The sequence below is a fragment of the Anthonomus grandis genome, chromosome 10 (assembly GCF_022605725.1).
Source record: "Anthonomus grandis grandis chromosome 10, icAntGran1.3, whole genome shotgun sequence".
Lineage (NCBI taxonomy): Eukaryota > Metazoa > Arthropoda > Insecta > Coleoptera > Curculionidae > Anthonomus > Anthonomus grandis.
In genome coordinates this window covers 27,503,411-27,520,296 of record NC_065555.1, presented here as the reverse complement: position 1 = coordinate 27,520,296, position 16,886 = coordinate 27,503,411, and the positions used below count along the sequence as shown (strand labels likewise).

Below are 16,886 nucleotides of genomic sequence, written 5' to 3'. Positions count from 1 at the left end.
AATTTGAACAACTTTCATAGAGATTTCTATATAAAAAAAAAATCCTAATACTTAAAATGAACCTAAAAAACAGTTTCGAGGTCAAAGTGGTTGAAGTCGTACCCTTTTTTCCATAAAATTAAAATTCTGAGTTAAAGATCATGTGCATGGCCAATCCTGTATATATAAATTTAAATGTTTTATATGCAAGTAATCACATTTGAAATTTGTCACTCGTAGTTTAGTGAGCTTTACAACAGTGCTAACTTGATTGTAGACTTTAATTTTAAAACTTTTTTAATTTGTAGTCTTGACTGTCGCCGAATTGCGAATTTAATTCGCTTGGAAAAGTGGACTGTATATTTATATTATTTTAGAAAACGATCGAAAAAAATGGAAAGGCGTGGTTCCTCAATTCCATCCAGCAGGGATCCCTGTCGCTGATATTTGTTCATTTAGCACAACCATCTTTAATTGTATAATCTTACACAGTTCTTGACTGTATGGATTGTAATTTGCTTTTGTTTTGCTTAACTTTAGTGTATAAGTTCAAAAAAAACAAGATTCGGCAGCACGATTTAATATACAGATCGTGTTTTCGTTCGTTACTTATAGAAAACCGCATAGAGGCGAAATTTTGCAACGTCGCGCGTGTACGAGTGCCTGCGACTGAGCACCGCCCCGGCCGGCCCGAGGACGGGATTAGTAAACATCTGACTTTCGTGGGAGCTGCGTCGTTTGGCGACAAACTGTCCCAAAATATTACGCAAAAATCTAGGCATTTTTAAAATATTTATTCTAATGCGGGTTTTACAGACATGACAATGTGTAAAACGCATAGAATTGTAATCTTAAAATGTTTAATAAGCTGTGTTTTGCATAATGAAAATTAAAGCGTTATTCTAATAAAAAATAAAATATCAACTCTGATAAAAATATTATAAAAAATCAGAAATAAAACTCTAATAAACAAACTTAACAACATATCATTTTTTAAATAAAAGGCTCAAATAAACCGCCTTCTTTCGCTAAACAAAAACTTAACCTATCGTAAAAGCTATTTCGCACCTCCAAAAGAGTTTCAGGTAAAATGGAATTGGCACCTTCAACAATTTTATTTCGCAACTCCTCTAAATTTGTTGGCCTACTAAATCCATGCTTGTAAATGGCCCTATAACATTGTCGCCCAAAATACCTGCCCAAACATTCAATTTCTGAGGATACTGGGTACGAAACTGAAAACTTCTGTGCTCGTTTTCCTGAGACCAATAACGAACAATGGAAGGATTGTGTTTGCCATGTAATGGAAAAGAAGATTCATCAGAAAACAAAATATTTTTAAAAAAATATTCGTTTTCATTTGCCTTGTCCATCATGGTTTCACAAAATTCCATTCTTCGCCATTGGTCTTCAGGAAATATTTCCTGAGTTTTTGAATACTTGAAAGATTTGTACCCATATTTTTTTCAGATACGAGAAACAGTTTTATTGCTCATTCCTAGTTCCTCTCCAACACTTCTAGTGGACCGTGTCGAATCAAGTTCTAGGATACTGCAAACCATTTCTTCCCGCCGTTCTATATCCTGGACCACTTCCACAGGTGGTTCTTGACGTTTTGTGTGGCATTTTTTACAATCTTGAAGACAAAAAGATGTCTCAAAATTTGTAAGCACATTTAAAACCGTTTTTGAACAAGGAATCGGTCTATTCTCAAATGTCACTGACAACAAATCTCTTCATTGTACTGCCGAATTGCCTCCATAAAATCATTAGTTAAACTCTTTCGGAAGGGGTATAAACAGCCATAGTGAAAAAAACACGAAAATAACGCTCAAAAATTATTAATGCAACGTGCAGTAACACAGCAAAGTGAGGTCTGCTGACTCCCGGTTCAAAAAATAAAAACGAAAAATTCCACTGCCTGCAAGCCGCAACCAAGCGGTGTTGCCATTATATTGGGTAATACGTACCTCACGATAACACGATCTGTATATGTTCAAACAGCGATTGCTTTTTGGTACTCTCTGCCGCGCGTACAGCGTCGACGTGACGTCATCGTACCTTACAGGATGCGCGCTGAGCGTTTAAATATAAAAATAATAGACTAGTTCGCAAAACCGTATTTATGCCATTAAATTTATAAAACAAATTATATTCACTAAAAATTAAAGAAAATGATGATTTCTAAACATTCCACCCAGCAAAATGTAGATTTTAAAACCGAGACGGTATATGTACATAAAAAAAGAAAAAGCTTATAACTAATTTAATTAGTAGGCAAAAGGCACAATTTAGCTACAGGACGTTGAAAGGTGCCAGTTGCCGTTTTTAAGTTCGCAACTCGGACTATTCCATCCTTGCCTGGATATACTCGTGTAACGAGACCCAAACCCCACTGCAAGGGGTGCCTTTGCTCGTTGGGTATGATACAAAGAGTATTTTCTGTAAATTTGGGTTAACTGTAGACCATTTCTGACGTTGTAAGGTATTCACGTATTCGTGAGACCACCGTTTCCAGTATTCAGCTACGAGCTGCTGGATTAATTTCCGTCTACCCAATCGACTCACTTTTAATTCGCTTAAGTCTGGATCAGGAATACCTTGAGTAGTATACTCTAAAGTGAAAAAGTGACTTGGTGTTAAAGGTTGCAAATCACTACTAAGAGCGCAAAGAGGTCTACTATTAAGAAGAGCTTCAATCTGTGTAAGAAAGATATAAAACTCTTCGAAGGAGAAGGTTTGAAGTCCTATAACTCGAATTAAGTGTGCTTTAACTGATTTTACACCAGTTTCTTTCGTTTTACATGTGGGAAAAGAGACATTGTTGATAGGATCGATATATAGGTCACCTAATTCAAATTGCAGACAGTTCTTAAACTACTTTGAACAAAAATTAAATGAGGATCTAATACATCAGCAGAAAACATTTATTTTGGGTGACCTTAATATAGACCTCTTAATAGAAAACAATGAAGCAAAGCGATTGAAAAGTATTGCAGAAACTGGTGGCCTTAAGCAGATTGTTAAAGCCCCTACAAGAATCACAAACACATCATCTACGCTCATTGATCATATCTATACAAATGAGTTTAAAGCCATAGAAATACAGAGAAATTTTCCTGTAATAACTGACCATGAAATTATTGGAGTACAAAATTGCAGTGATTCTTTCAGGCATAATAAGCTGTATACTTCGAAAAGAACTATAAATCGTGAGACTATTAACCAAATAAATGAGGAACTGGTGGGCGCGAATTGGAATTACACCTCGACAGATGTAAATATTGTATATAATGATTTTATAAGCATAATCCAAACAGCTTTAGATAAGTTTGCGCCTGAAAACAGATATTCTGTAAAAAAATATCCATGGATTAATGCGGCAGTTCAAGAGGTTCAACGGGAAAGAAACTTGGCTTATAGAAGATTTTGCTTTACAAAAACCGATTGTGACTGGAAAAGCTATCAAAAACTCAGAAACAAAGTAACCTCGGTAATGCGTACTGAAAAAACCAAATATTATGATAATAAAATTGATCAATGTAAAGGTGATAGTCGCAATATGTGGAGGACCTTAAAAGGTTTACTGGGAAATAACAAACAATCTGTTGATTATATGGATGTTGATTTTGGGACATATACAGGTAGTATAGAGGAAAACTTTAATCAATTTTATTCAGATAGCTTACAAGATATTGCTGCAAGTATTGAAACAATAGAATGGACTTGTAATACAACTAATTCTCCGAATATACAAATTTCACATTTTAAAAATGTCAATCTGTCACAATTGAAAAAGACAGTTTTTGGATTAAAAAATAAAAAAAACTAGTGATAATGTGCTTGGTGTGAAATTGGTAAAAGATTTATTTAGTGTCATTGGATACCCTTTATTGCATTTAGTTAATTCATGCCTATCAACTAGCATAATTCCAAGTGATTTAAAAACTAGTGTAATGATTCCAATACCAAAGGTAACCACTCCAAAGATTCCTGCAGATTTTCGACCAATAAATTTATTGCCTGTCATTGATAAAATTATAGAGACAATTGTATGCCAGCAGTTGAGACAATACTTTGAACAACATAAACTGTTATATATTGGACAGTCAGGGTTTAGGAATAATCACTCTTGTGAATCTGCTCTTCAGTATGTGTGTGGGACATGGCGAAAAGACATTAACGAAGACAAATTAGTTATTAGTGTATTTGTGGATCTTCAACGTGCTTTTGAGACATTAGACCGTAATATTCTTCTTAAAAAACTGTTATATTATGGTGTATGTAATAGAGCTTTGGACTGGATTAAAAATTACCTGGATAAGAGGTATAATAGAGTATCTATAGGACAAAAGTTTTCAAATAAAATAGAAAGTATCGTAGGTGTACCACAGGGTAGTGTTCTTGGGCCGCTGTTGTTCGTTATATATATAAACGATATCTATACTGTTTTACAAAACTCTTTCGTAAATTTATTTTCAGATGATACAGTAATTTGTGTGTCAGGTAAAAATTACAAGGAAGCTACAAATATTTTAAATTCAGAATTGAATATTTTGTATCAATGGCTTTGTAAAAATAAATTAAAACTAAACGAATCAAAAACAAAGTGTATGCTAATAGGTACCAAAGCAAATTGTAAAAAATTTTTAGATCAAGGTTTAAATATTGAAATTAATAAGTCAAAAATTCAATTTGTCAGTGAAATAAAATATTTAGGAGTACTCTTAGATCAACAATTAAATTTTCATGGTCATGTAAATTATATTTCTAAAAAGATTGCCAAGAAAGTTGGGTTTTTTAGGAGAATTTCTAATTGCTTGTCTCAATGGACTAAAATGTTAGTATACAATACAATTATTTTGCCGCACTTTAATTACTGTTCCTCGTTACTTATATCATGCTCTCAGGAATATATAAATCAGTTACAACTTCAACAAAATAAAGTAATGCGAATTATTCTTAACGGTAATAAATATACACCTATCAATCAGATGCTTCAAATATTAAAATGGCTTCCTGTGAAGCAAAATATTCTTAAGGCAAATTTAATTTTAATTTATAAAATAGAGCATGGATTTATGCCATCATATCTGCAACATTTTTTAGAGAAAAGATCCAACTTTCAACAATATAATATAAGGTCAAGAAATGATTATCATATATCAAGAGTTAGATCAACTTTATTGCAAAAATCATTGTTTTTTGAAGGGTTGCAAGCTTTTAACTCTCTTCCATTAGAAATCAAGAACGCAAGTAATTTAAGGTTATTTAATAAGAATGTTAAAAAACATTTATTTAGAAATAGCGTTATGTGATGTACAGTTTATGTATTACTATAGGTTTTACTTATTTTTTATACTACTAAATTTAGCAAATTGAATGTATTAGCCAAGTGCTAAATAAAGAATATTATTATTATTATTATTATTCAGCAAGACCATTCATAAATGGGTTACTAGGAGGAACAAAATTCCATGTTATACTAAGTGACTCAGAACATTGTTTGGCTAATTCGGAGCGTAAAATTGCGGCTCCTTTGAAATTTGTTCCCTGGTCGGACCAAATTTGAGTGACTCTGCCACGCCTAGCAACAAACCGGCAAAATACACAAATATATCCTTTATAGCTTTTTGCACCTTTGTGCGTAGACATAGTCAGGGAAAAAGGACCAGCGAAATCTACACATACAGGAAAGAATGGTTTGAGCTAAGAAACTCTAAAATATGACAGATCTCCCATGTATGGATTATAGGATTTAGGTTTGCATTTAAAGGCACGAATGCATTTTGAAAGGCGTTTATAAATAGCCGATCGGGGTGATCGGCCGATATCGCTTGCATTACAAAAGGCATGCAGCTCTAGAGCAACATCTGCCAACTGATGAAGTTGATTCTTAAAATTGTTCCAAATTTCTAATATTTCCTCATTAGGTTCAGCATCCCATGAAATTTCCTTTAGCCAAAGGCGCTGTAGAAGTGACTTTGCCAGCAGGGAAACCGGGAATATGAATCCTAGTGGATCAAAGATTCTGCTAATCTCAGATAAAATAGCACACTTAGTGCATGGCCTTCATTGGTAGATGGAGTAGGAAAATACTTCTTTTACGCGCAGGGTCCCACTTTAAACCAAGAATCTTTATAAACATAGGTTCTTCTTTGTCAAAAGAACAAGAAGTTTGAATATCACTAGGAGTTAAGGATGATTAGCAGCCCATTTGCTAAGTTTAAAGCCGCCTCTTTCCATAATTTCAATAAATTGAGTCTGAAGATCAAGGGTGGACTCCAAAGAAGAACTACCTGTGTGGTATCATCAATATAATTGTCTCTTCACAATACTTCTGCTGCTTCTGGAAAATTAAATTGTTCCTGGTTTGCCAGTTCTATCAAGGTACGCAATGCTAAAAAAGGATGAAGAACGATTGCCATAAAAACAGTAACTAAATGATATTCTTCTAAAGGTTGCGTGGGGTTAAACCTCCACAGAATGCACTGATAGTTATAATATTGAGGCTGAATTAATATTTGCCTATACATCTGCTTGATGTCAGACAAAACAATACTTGTGAAATCGAATGATATCCTTCTGGAGTTTTGGACCTGTTGGAAGGAGGATGTGGGTGCTTAAATGGCAAAAGTACTGAAAAACGACCCGAGGGAGTGCGATACGTCAAAGTTTTATAGATCTCTTCGCACTTTAGATCTTTTGGAGACAGATAGAGAGTTTTAGGAATATTCTCGATTTCCCAGAATTTCTCGAGTTGATGATCCAAAGCTGTTTCATCCCCAGAGGCATGGAAGCTCGACAAAGAATCTGAACATGGTTCAATGAGGTTAAGAGAGGTTATTCCTTGAAGGATGAAATCAACAATTGTTTCTAAAGCTACTGGTTGACTTAGTTTTCCCATAACCATATTGGATCCCATAAAGAACGGTATACTAACTCTGCACTAATATGGGCATGCATTTTTCCAGGGATGACTATCCGCTAAGGGCAAATTGCAAATATGTTCCTTTAAAACTTTAGATTGTTTGAAAGATACTTCAGGGAGTATAATTGCATCAAAATTAAAAGTTGGTTCCAATTGACCCCGAGGCTTGAGAATGCAAGCAACAATACCTCGATTAGAAGTTTCCATTTCGTTTAAGCCTTCAATAGGAACTCAGTTCCAAGCGCTTGACACAGTCTTCAGTGATGAAGCTCGCTATGCTCCCAGAGTCGAGTACAATACGAATTTTTATGAAGTTGCCGAAGGCATCTTGCAACTCAATTTCCACAGTAGAGAGCATAACTGTGTCTTATGACATGGCCGTAGTGCAACCAACCAAATTGATGTGCAAACCGAACGGCCGAACAGGATCATTTACAGCTTGAAAATTGACAGCAGTGTTTGATACTTCCGATGAGGTTTGTGAAACCGTCTGTAAATGTTGCGTTACATAGTTACTGACTGGTTTTATAACAGTAGATGAATATCTTGTTTTCTCTAAGTGTGGCTGTATAGACCGTGTGATATGGAGAGATGCTTGAGCATTTGTTTCATGTATCTCAGGAGCTGTAGGTAAAGCTTGTGATTATAGATGAATCCTAGAAATATCCGGAAAAGCCAAAAGAGTGGTTGGGAGAACCGTAGAACTCTGATTGGGTATCTGAGAGACTGGAGAGTTAAAATGTAATAAGGTGTTGTGTCGATTGACAGATTCGACATCTCACTGATGTACCACAATTAAAAATATCATGAGATGACCTTAAACAATTAATGCACAAATTTAATTGCTTAATGCACTAAAAATTTAAAAAAATTAAATTTCCAAACATTGACTTTTAAAAAAATGTTGATAGAAATTTTCTATTAGCGGCAAGTGTGTCGTTTCTGCTGAAAATGCAGTTATATTATTTCAATTTAAAAATCTAGTAACAAAAATACTATTATACAAGTTAAAGAGCTGTATGTATCCATATGTGTAACTGCAGAAGGTAGGCGTCAGTATGCCCATTGTGCCTCTGTTGAAGGAGTAAGAGACCTCTCCCTTAGCTCGTCATCCAGTCCAGCAAATCAACGAGAGCGGCAACATCGCCAAGTGACCCCTCTTATATAATAGCAGAGGCGAGTTCAGAAACGGCACACCCAAGAAAATACGTATCTAGCTCTATTGCTGTGCGCCTATTATAGCAAACGGCACACCCAGTGTGAGTGTGACCCAGTGTGACGCCCAAAGCGTTCAGAAATCGGAAAGTCATCTTGGTGTGCTTTCCGTTCAGAAATGAAATTATGTGCACACCCAGACACACCGTAATTACGCACACCCCGTATTAGTGTGTTGAAATGTCATTAACGTCATCTGTCAAGAAATGTTGATTTTTTCCTATTTATTATAAATTCCTTCAATTAATTTTATGGGGTTTGTAGATTGAATTTCACGTTTCCTTCATAACATTTGTTTTTCTTGCAGAAAAAAATATAATATTGTGCTAATAAAACTAAAACATAAATATACTACTACTTAGTTAGTATAGTTTAGTTTGCTTATTTGTAATATTTTTATTACAAATAAGCAAACAAGTTGGAGATTATATATTTAAAAATATATAATCTCAGACTATAGGTTTCTCATTTTCGTTAATTACCAATTCATGAGTTACTAATAATTGTTCTGTTTCTTCCATAATTCTAATTCCAAATTATTTTCTTTTACGGAAAATTTTAATTTTTTATAAAAAAGGAAACAAAGTAAGTAAATTAAACATGAATCTAGGTTATGTTGCGTTTTCTTTTGTCCTTCCTTCCGAGGAGGAAAAAAATCACTACTCCACAAAATAACCTACGGATTGTACGGACAGTTGCGGTAGGTTTATATTTTGTGCGCTACTCCTTACTTGTTGGTGTCGTCATACCAATCGTTCAGAAATAGTAACGTTAGACCGTCACTGGTGGATATCAATCCAAGATGAATTAATATTGAATATTTTTATTTTTTTTCAAATTATTTTTCAGAATGTTTAAATTGGGATGGTTCTTTAATAATTAACCTTTTTATTTAAAATATATTTTTTCCGCGAAAATACGCACATTGTTTTGCGGGCTTGTAACCTTACTGACCTCGCGCAATGCAGGCCAAAAATTGGAAGGAAGTACGCGCAGTAGTACCTACACGCACTTGCAAGTAGGTTTTGTAAAACAGCTAACCGCTAACAGCCTTATACATATCGGCGGCCGGTGATTTTCGTGCAGTAATTATTTAACGAATTAATTCTAATAGACTTAAATTAAACTTTACCTAAAGTGTAAGTGCCTGATATGGAAGGAACGACGAACTAGCGAATGAACGGTAGCGCTACCAAGCCCGACTTCAACGAAGCAAGGTAAGCCATTATGCGTTACTAATGTGCGTTTGAATATTTATTGAAAAAACGAAGAACGATATTAAATCTCAATCTATCACAAAATCTAATACAGTCCACTAAATCAAAAGTCTGACGACAGTCACCAAAGGGCACTTGACAGTTGCCACATAAATATCACACTCAGACTGGGTGTGGAATTACTGAACTCGCCCCACAATTCTAGGCATATCATACCCACATCATCTCTTCGCAATCGCAAAGATGCTGCTTTGTCGGCTCGTCTTCATGGTTGAATGCCCTACACAATGGATTCCTGCAGAGTTTAATTTGGAAAAAGTGACAAGTTAAGATGCCTGTTATAACATGTAGTGTCCCATAAGCCAGATAATTTGCGGATTGTCTCCAGTTTGCCCGGATAGCTCTTTGGACGAATTCCAGTCGTAAGTATCATTTCACCGTTTTTTGAAAAGCGTGTGACAGTATGATTTAAAGAGCTTCCCCATGAAGAGCTTCGGCTCTACTGCTTGAACAGCGGCGGTCCCTCTTAGCAAGGGAATCCGCCGATTTACGTTGCTGTGGTTGTGCCTCATGATCCAGCTAACTCGCACCCTCCTTTTGGAAGAAGCTTCCAGGAGGGGGAGCTGCCAAATAATCTGGAATTCAGTCTGACATTTTTGGAATACTGAGTTAGTAAAAATCTTTTGTCAATTTGTAAAAGCCATTCACAACCAATGAACCAACAAATGTAGAGCCCTAAACAAATCTATACGCTCTAAATCGGAACTTAACATACAGGGTGTCCGAAAAGTCAACGATAACGCTGAACGGGCTGATGGAGAAACTCATAAACTCAAAATGACCTTAGTAAAAAATCGATGGTGTTCGAGATATTGACACTTTAGTGGAAGTCACCAAAATCCTACTCAAAATCTACTAATCAGATTTTCGGTTGTCACGCCTTAAAAATAGATATTTTTTAGATTTTTTATAGCTTTGCAACACTGGTTATTCAGTTTACTGAACAATACTAAACAAATATTTACTAACAATATTAAAAGAAAACTTCAAAGTAAATGCTCAAAATACGCGGCTTCCACTTTGTGAGGCGTCCTTAAAGATCTTTGAATATTAAATAACATTTGTCGATTATTTTTGATAATATTAGCAGCTTCTTGAATTTTCTGTCGTAATTCTTCGATGGAATTAATTCTATCTTTGTAAACCGTGTCCTTTATGTGTGACCATATTGAGAAGTCTAGAGGGTTTAAGTCTGGACTTTTACGTGGCCAAACTGCCACGCCCAATCTACCGGTGAGGAAAATGTTAATTCAGGTATCGCCGTACTGGCAGAGAAAAATGTGGCGGCGCCCCGTCTTGCATAAACCACATGTTCCGCTTATGGCTAGTGGTACATCTTCTAGTAGTGGGTTTAACTGTTGTTCAAAGAAGTTTAAATAGAGGGGCCCGTTCAGGTTAGGAGGTAGTTCAAAAGGACCAATAAAAAACCAGATATCACAGCACACCAAATATTTACCTTAAATTCATGCTGAAAATATCGTTCCTTTAGAGCCTGTGGATTTTCGGAGTCCCACAAATAAATGTTTTTCCAATTAAAAACACCTCGTCTAGTAAACGTCGCCTCATCGGCGAAAAGAAGGTCATTAAGAAATTCCTGGTTTTCGGATTGTTTATAAATTGAGCAAACTCTAGGCGAACTGGTAAATCTTGAGGTAGCAAATTTTGGACAAGAGTGAACAGGAGCAAATTCTGGCTGCACCAAGTCCACTATAATTTGACTGAGCAAAAACGCAAATCATATCACGCATTTCACTGTTCGAATATTCATTATGACGTGTTTATTTTCTTATTTTAGAATTTTTACTACAAATAATATACTCTTACTTAGTAACAGTAAAATTGTCATATAATTTCTTTACACGAAAAACTGACGTGCTGACACAAGCCTACTTGAAAAAAAGTCAATGTAATAACGGTGGCTTAGGATTCTTTACGCTGAATGTTTAAGATGTAAATAACTTAAAAACTGATAGAGTTACATGAATTAAACAAGAGTATCTTTTTTATTCAAAATTGAACTGCCTTTAATATTTTCTAGTCGTTTATCGCCATAACTGATTAGACAAACAAGATATGTTGTAATTTACCGAAGTAACAGGGTGTAACTAACGCCCTGTATAAAGAATGCTAAATTTACCACAAAATTCGTCATTTTCATGTCAAAACACATAAAGTCGCCAATTTTCACACGATACTGCTTAAAATCACAAAATTGTATTACATACTGTATCTCGTAAACTTACAACATTTGTATAAGAAATGTTAAGCTCAATCGTCATATTTTGGCGTGTAGTATCTCCAGTTCAGAGATTGCCCATTCTTATTGAATATATTTACTATTATACTATTATATCTATTATTCTTTGTAGAAATGACTCATAAATAAACTTGCAAAATATTTTATTAGAATACTTACTATATCATCATAGGCATCTTTGATAGCAGTGAGTCCTAGTACACCAATTAGGGGTAACGCTGTGGTGACTGGGGTTAAGCTGCTAATGGCCGGAATGAGCTGCAGTACAAGAAGGCACAAAAAGTAGAAGTTGGCAAGCCTTTGGAACTGTTCGAATAAGTTTAATGGTAAAAATGTCAAGATGGAGTATTTTGATGTTTTTATGAAGTTGCTCTGTAATAGAAAAAAACCTTATATTAGTTCTTCTTGAAAAAAGTGTAGTAGTAACTACTGCACTATTTTGTGAAAGTTTGAATACTTACAGCATATCTAAACTGGCCGTTAAACACTCGATCATTGGCATGGATTCTTCGTTGATTATCTGAAAATAAAATAACTATATAATAAAACATTAAAACTTAAAAAAATAAATACTATGCTACAAACCAGCTGAAAAAAGTGAATATTTTCGTGTGAGGCTGGAAGACATAAATAAAGCTCTTGCTGCCAAAGAGACTGTTTTTTTTTTAAACTATAAAGAGCTCTGTCATTCAAATAAAATTAATGCTAAACGACCAGTGTATTATTTCACAACTGGTTTATACCGTTTAGACCATATACAACATTCATTATAAAACAGATATCGAATGAACGATTTTTTCTTTTAATTTTTTAAAAGCCATTACGATTCAAATACACGTTCTAAACTAAATGGGTGTAGAACTGCATCATAAATCTTGGTATAAATAAACCGTCCAATAGCAAGAAAGTATATATAGTCTAGTTAACATCAATTATTGGCCCAATAAATAGTAAATTGAGAATAAAATATTTTTTGTGGTGCAAAACGAATAGATTTGTTGCGTCATTTTGCCAAGGCCAGACAGTTTTGATGTAATTATTAATGCTCTTTTTAGTAATTAGAATTTTTATTAAGTACTGAAAAAAATAATAAATTTGGTGGATGGTGGGGATATGTAGACTGTAAAGCACCTGAATTTAAAAACGTTTTAAAAATTAGGAGTTCATTAGTTTAAAAAACACGAGAACTTTGTTAGAGGGCCATTTAATGCACTTCTTTTTAATCTTTATCTAATTTTTAATCTTTTTTCTATTTTTTTTCCAATAAGTACAACTAGGTTGAAAAATAAGCCAACCTGGATTACACCAGAGATAAAAAGATATTCTAAAAGATCTCTATGTTTGGTATAAATTTACTAATTCTAGGGAACACTACGTTACATACAAACGTGAAAGGAAACAATATCGATGTTACATCTCCTCTTATAAAAAGTCTGTAAATGATAACAAAATCCAAAATTCAAAAAATACGATAAAATCAGCATGGTCAATCATAAAATCTGAGTCAGGTAAAAATAAAACTAACAACAATATTGTTTTAAGGGAAGATGATCAGTCCATTGAAAACCCAGCTTTAGTCACCGAATTATTTGCTCAACATTTTACTCTTGACCATCAACAAAGCTGTATACAACTCCAATATACATGCATAATGATTATCCAACCATATTTGTCAATCCTGTTAATTCTCAGGATTTTTATGATATTGATGAACCTTCCAAATAAATTTTCCTCTGGCTCGGATGAAATTTCGGTATTCGTTTTAAAGTTTGTTGGGATTCACTTAGCCGGACCCATTTCCAATGTGATCAATGAGAGTCTTGCTACCAAAATTTTCCCTTCTGCTCTTAAGCGGGCAAAAGTAGTGCCTGTTTTTAAGAAGGGAGAAAAAAACGAATATTGCCAACTATCGGCCGGTATTCGTATTACCATCCATATCCGAAGGTGTTTGAAAGGGTCATCTATCAAATAGTTATGAATTATTTAACTCACCATCAAATAATAAATAAACACCAATATTCGTTCCCAAAAGATCGACGGAAATGGCCATTTATAGTGCAATACAATATATCATGGATAATCTTGAGAGAAGGGCCAGTGTAGCTGGACTGTACTTCAACTTGTCTAAGGCGTTTGACATGGTTGACCATTTTTTACTGCTGGACCTCCTGGAACGGTATCATCATCAGGGAACGTCATCAGAGGTGCAGCATCTAAATTACTCAGTTCATATCTAGAGCAAAGAGAACAAATAGTTTGTGTGACACATTTCGGCTCCCAACGTTTTCCCCGCCCTCAAATTATAGGAAGAGGTGTGCCTCAGGGCTCAATCTTGGGACCTGTGCTCTTCTTATTATATGTCAATGGCTTGCCTGAGCTGTTTCCTTCTGATATGATTGGTCAATTCGCCGACGATACATCAAATATAGTTGCCAGGAGGACAGTGGCAGATCTTTCACGGGGCTGCACAACCGCAGTGGAGCGCATGAGGACCTAGTGTCTGGACAGTAAGTTGTCTTTGAACTCGAGTAAAACGGGGTTGATTAATTTTTCAAAGGCCACTTTTGTCTCAGAATCTCTACTTGTGTGGTCTGGTGGGCAGTCAATTCCTATAGCCAATAGTATTAAATTCTTAGGAATACACATTGACCCCAATTTAAATTGGGAGAAACATAAGAAAAACCTTTAATCCAGATTAGCTAGCTTGTGCGGATTGATTGGAAGATTAAGGGATGTAGTTTTTGAGGTATCTCTTCGCCTCTTTTATTTTGGACAGGTACAGTCAATCTTACAATATGGTATTTGTTTGTTGAGAATAGGGCAATGTACGCTGAGGATGTGACTATGATTACACGACATAGAAGCGATCTCCGCATTCCATTGCATAATTCAGCTTACTCTGAAAGGGGTTCTTATTATATGGCCATCAGGGCTTATAGAATGCTGCCTGCTGATATTAGAAGCATTGAATCTACAGTCCAATTTAAAAAAGCTGTTTACCACTGGTTGCAGATTAAATGTTTTTATAATTTTACTTTTAGATAATAATTGTAACTTATGTTAGATATTTAGAATATTTATTTTGAATTTTGTTATTTTGTTTATATAAGGCTATTGTCTCTATGAATTCTAGATAAGCAAAATTAATGTATCCTATGGAAGCTAGATCCCCTTTGTATGACGTTGCTTTGTCGTCCTGTATACGATTTTGTTGGCAAATAAAGGATATTATTATTATATTATTATTATTATTATTATTATTATTATTATTATTATTATTATTATTATTATTATTATTATTATTATTATTATTATTATTATTATTATTATTATTATTATTATTATTATTATTATTATTATTATTATTATTATTATTATTATTATTATTATTATTATTATTATTATTATTATTATTATTATTATTATTATTATTATAAATCAATAACATTAAAATTCCTCCAGATGTCAAGTCAATTTTTAAAAAATATAAAAAGTGATATCATGGATTTACTTTTTAATGGAGATCTTCTTCCTCAGGTGCCTGTAGCTAGGTTCTTGGGAATCCTTATTGACTGTGATCTGCATTTTGAGGAGCATATCCTGGCTTTAAATAGGAGACTCTCTTCAGGATGCTTTGCAGTGAGCAAAGTTAGGGAGGAAATGGGTCACAAACTGGCTAGAACTGTATATTTTTCTTTATTTGAGTCACATCTCCGGTATGGTATACCATTCTGGGGTGTGGCTAATCAAGGCCTTTTAAATATCCTCTTCACTACTCAAAAGAGGGCAGTTAGATTCATTGTAAATGTTCCTGAAAGAGAATCCTGCAGAACGCACTTTGTGAAACGGAGGATCTTGACGCTGACTTCTCTCTTCATTTTGGAAACATTTTTCCTTATTTTTAAAAATTGTAGCAGGCTGCAAGGTCCAACATCACTGTGACTCGTCAGAAATTTAATTATAAGTATATCTTTTTTAATTGGTTTTATAGTTTATGATATACCTTATATTAGTTTTAATACCTTTTATTTTTTGTACTTTAAGTTTTGCCAGATTTTGATATTTTATTCTGTTTTACTACATAATTGGTTTTATAACTTAAATCATATGTTTTACCACTACTTTGTATATTTTATAATTTATATTTCACTACTTTATGAGGTATAATTATTTTCATTCATCTTGTTAAGCTGTATTTTGAGTATTAGTACATATGTCATGCTTTGTTAATAAAAATGTATATTTTTTAAACAACAAAGCACTTTTTGATTTGACTTTGACTTGACTTGAATTTACCCCATCTCACTCTTATGTGATGCCAAAATACTTAATGTTAGATTCTTATATCTATACTCCAGTTATGTATTCTGGTATAAGCTTAAAGATAAAAACTACATAAGTCACCAACATAAAACCAGACAACTAACTGAAAGACATCTTAATGTACTATTTCCTAGATTCGATGGAAGCCAAAGATGTAATTCTGTAATAAGACCAAAAGTGTTCAATAAGTTGCTGCTGAGAATTCTGCAGATTACATATAAACAAAAATTTTCAGAACTTTGTAAACAATTTATTTATGACAATTATGATGCCTTACTTGACTTTCTATAAATAACTAATAACAGTTTTCCTTTTCTTCTGAAATTTTGAAGCTTTGTGTCTTACAGTTGTTTTACCTGTGTTGTAAATGTACTACCCTCAGGTTTAAATTTTTCCCATAAGGTTGCACTAAAAATTAATGTGACAAAAACCGAATTAATGACTAACCTTGTACTTGGTGAAGCAGCATACATAGATGGCATCGAAGTAGGAGGAACTACCTCATACACTTAGCTTGGTCATGAAATCTGTATAAACAGAGATAATCAAATTGCTAAGGCAAATAGGATTAACTTGGGCTGCATTTGAGAACTTAATGCACATATTAAAGTCAGATTACCAATTTATCTGAAGAGAAAGGTTTTTAACCAATGTGTTCTGCCTGTTCTAACCTATGGTGCTGACACTTTGACATTAACAGAAAATGCTGTTTAGAAAATCTGTAGTCACAACAAATTGGCATTTACCTTCATGGTAAGATCTAAACCAGGAATATACCACTTCATAAAACAAACATCATACTTTTCCAGCAACAATAGTAGAATTCTGTGAACCACACAATCAAAATATTAAAAATAATTCGAAACCCTTTTCTTTACAAGTTTTTTTTTATGACTTTTGATTG

The 16,886-nt window shown here is 34.1% G+C and overlaps 1 protein-coding gene across 8 annotated transcripts in view; it reads right to left on the bottom strand.

Annotated features, from left to right (window-relative positions):
• LOC126741031 (probable phospholipid-transporting ATPase IM) overlaps nt 1–16,886 on the bottom strand; it is a 374,205-nt gene that overhangs the window by 155,688 nt on the left and 201,631 nt on the right. For 7 of the 8 annotated variants that reach the window (XM_050447297.1, XM_050447302.1, XM_050447300.1 and 4 more), the window contains 2 exons: nt 12,121–12,179; nt 11,819–12,031 (listed from right to left, as the gene is read on the bottom strand). In XM_050447297.1, the coding sequence (XP_050303254.1) occupies nt 11,819–12,031; nt 12,121–12,179 (272 nt within the window). Of the gene's footprint in view, nt 1–11,818; nt 12,032–12,120; nt 12,180–12,244; nt 12,442–16,886 lie in introns of those variants that run through there. The other variant, XM_050447303.1, reaches the window with a different exon arrangement.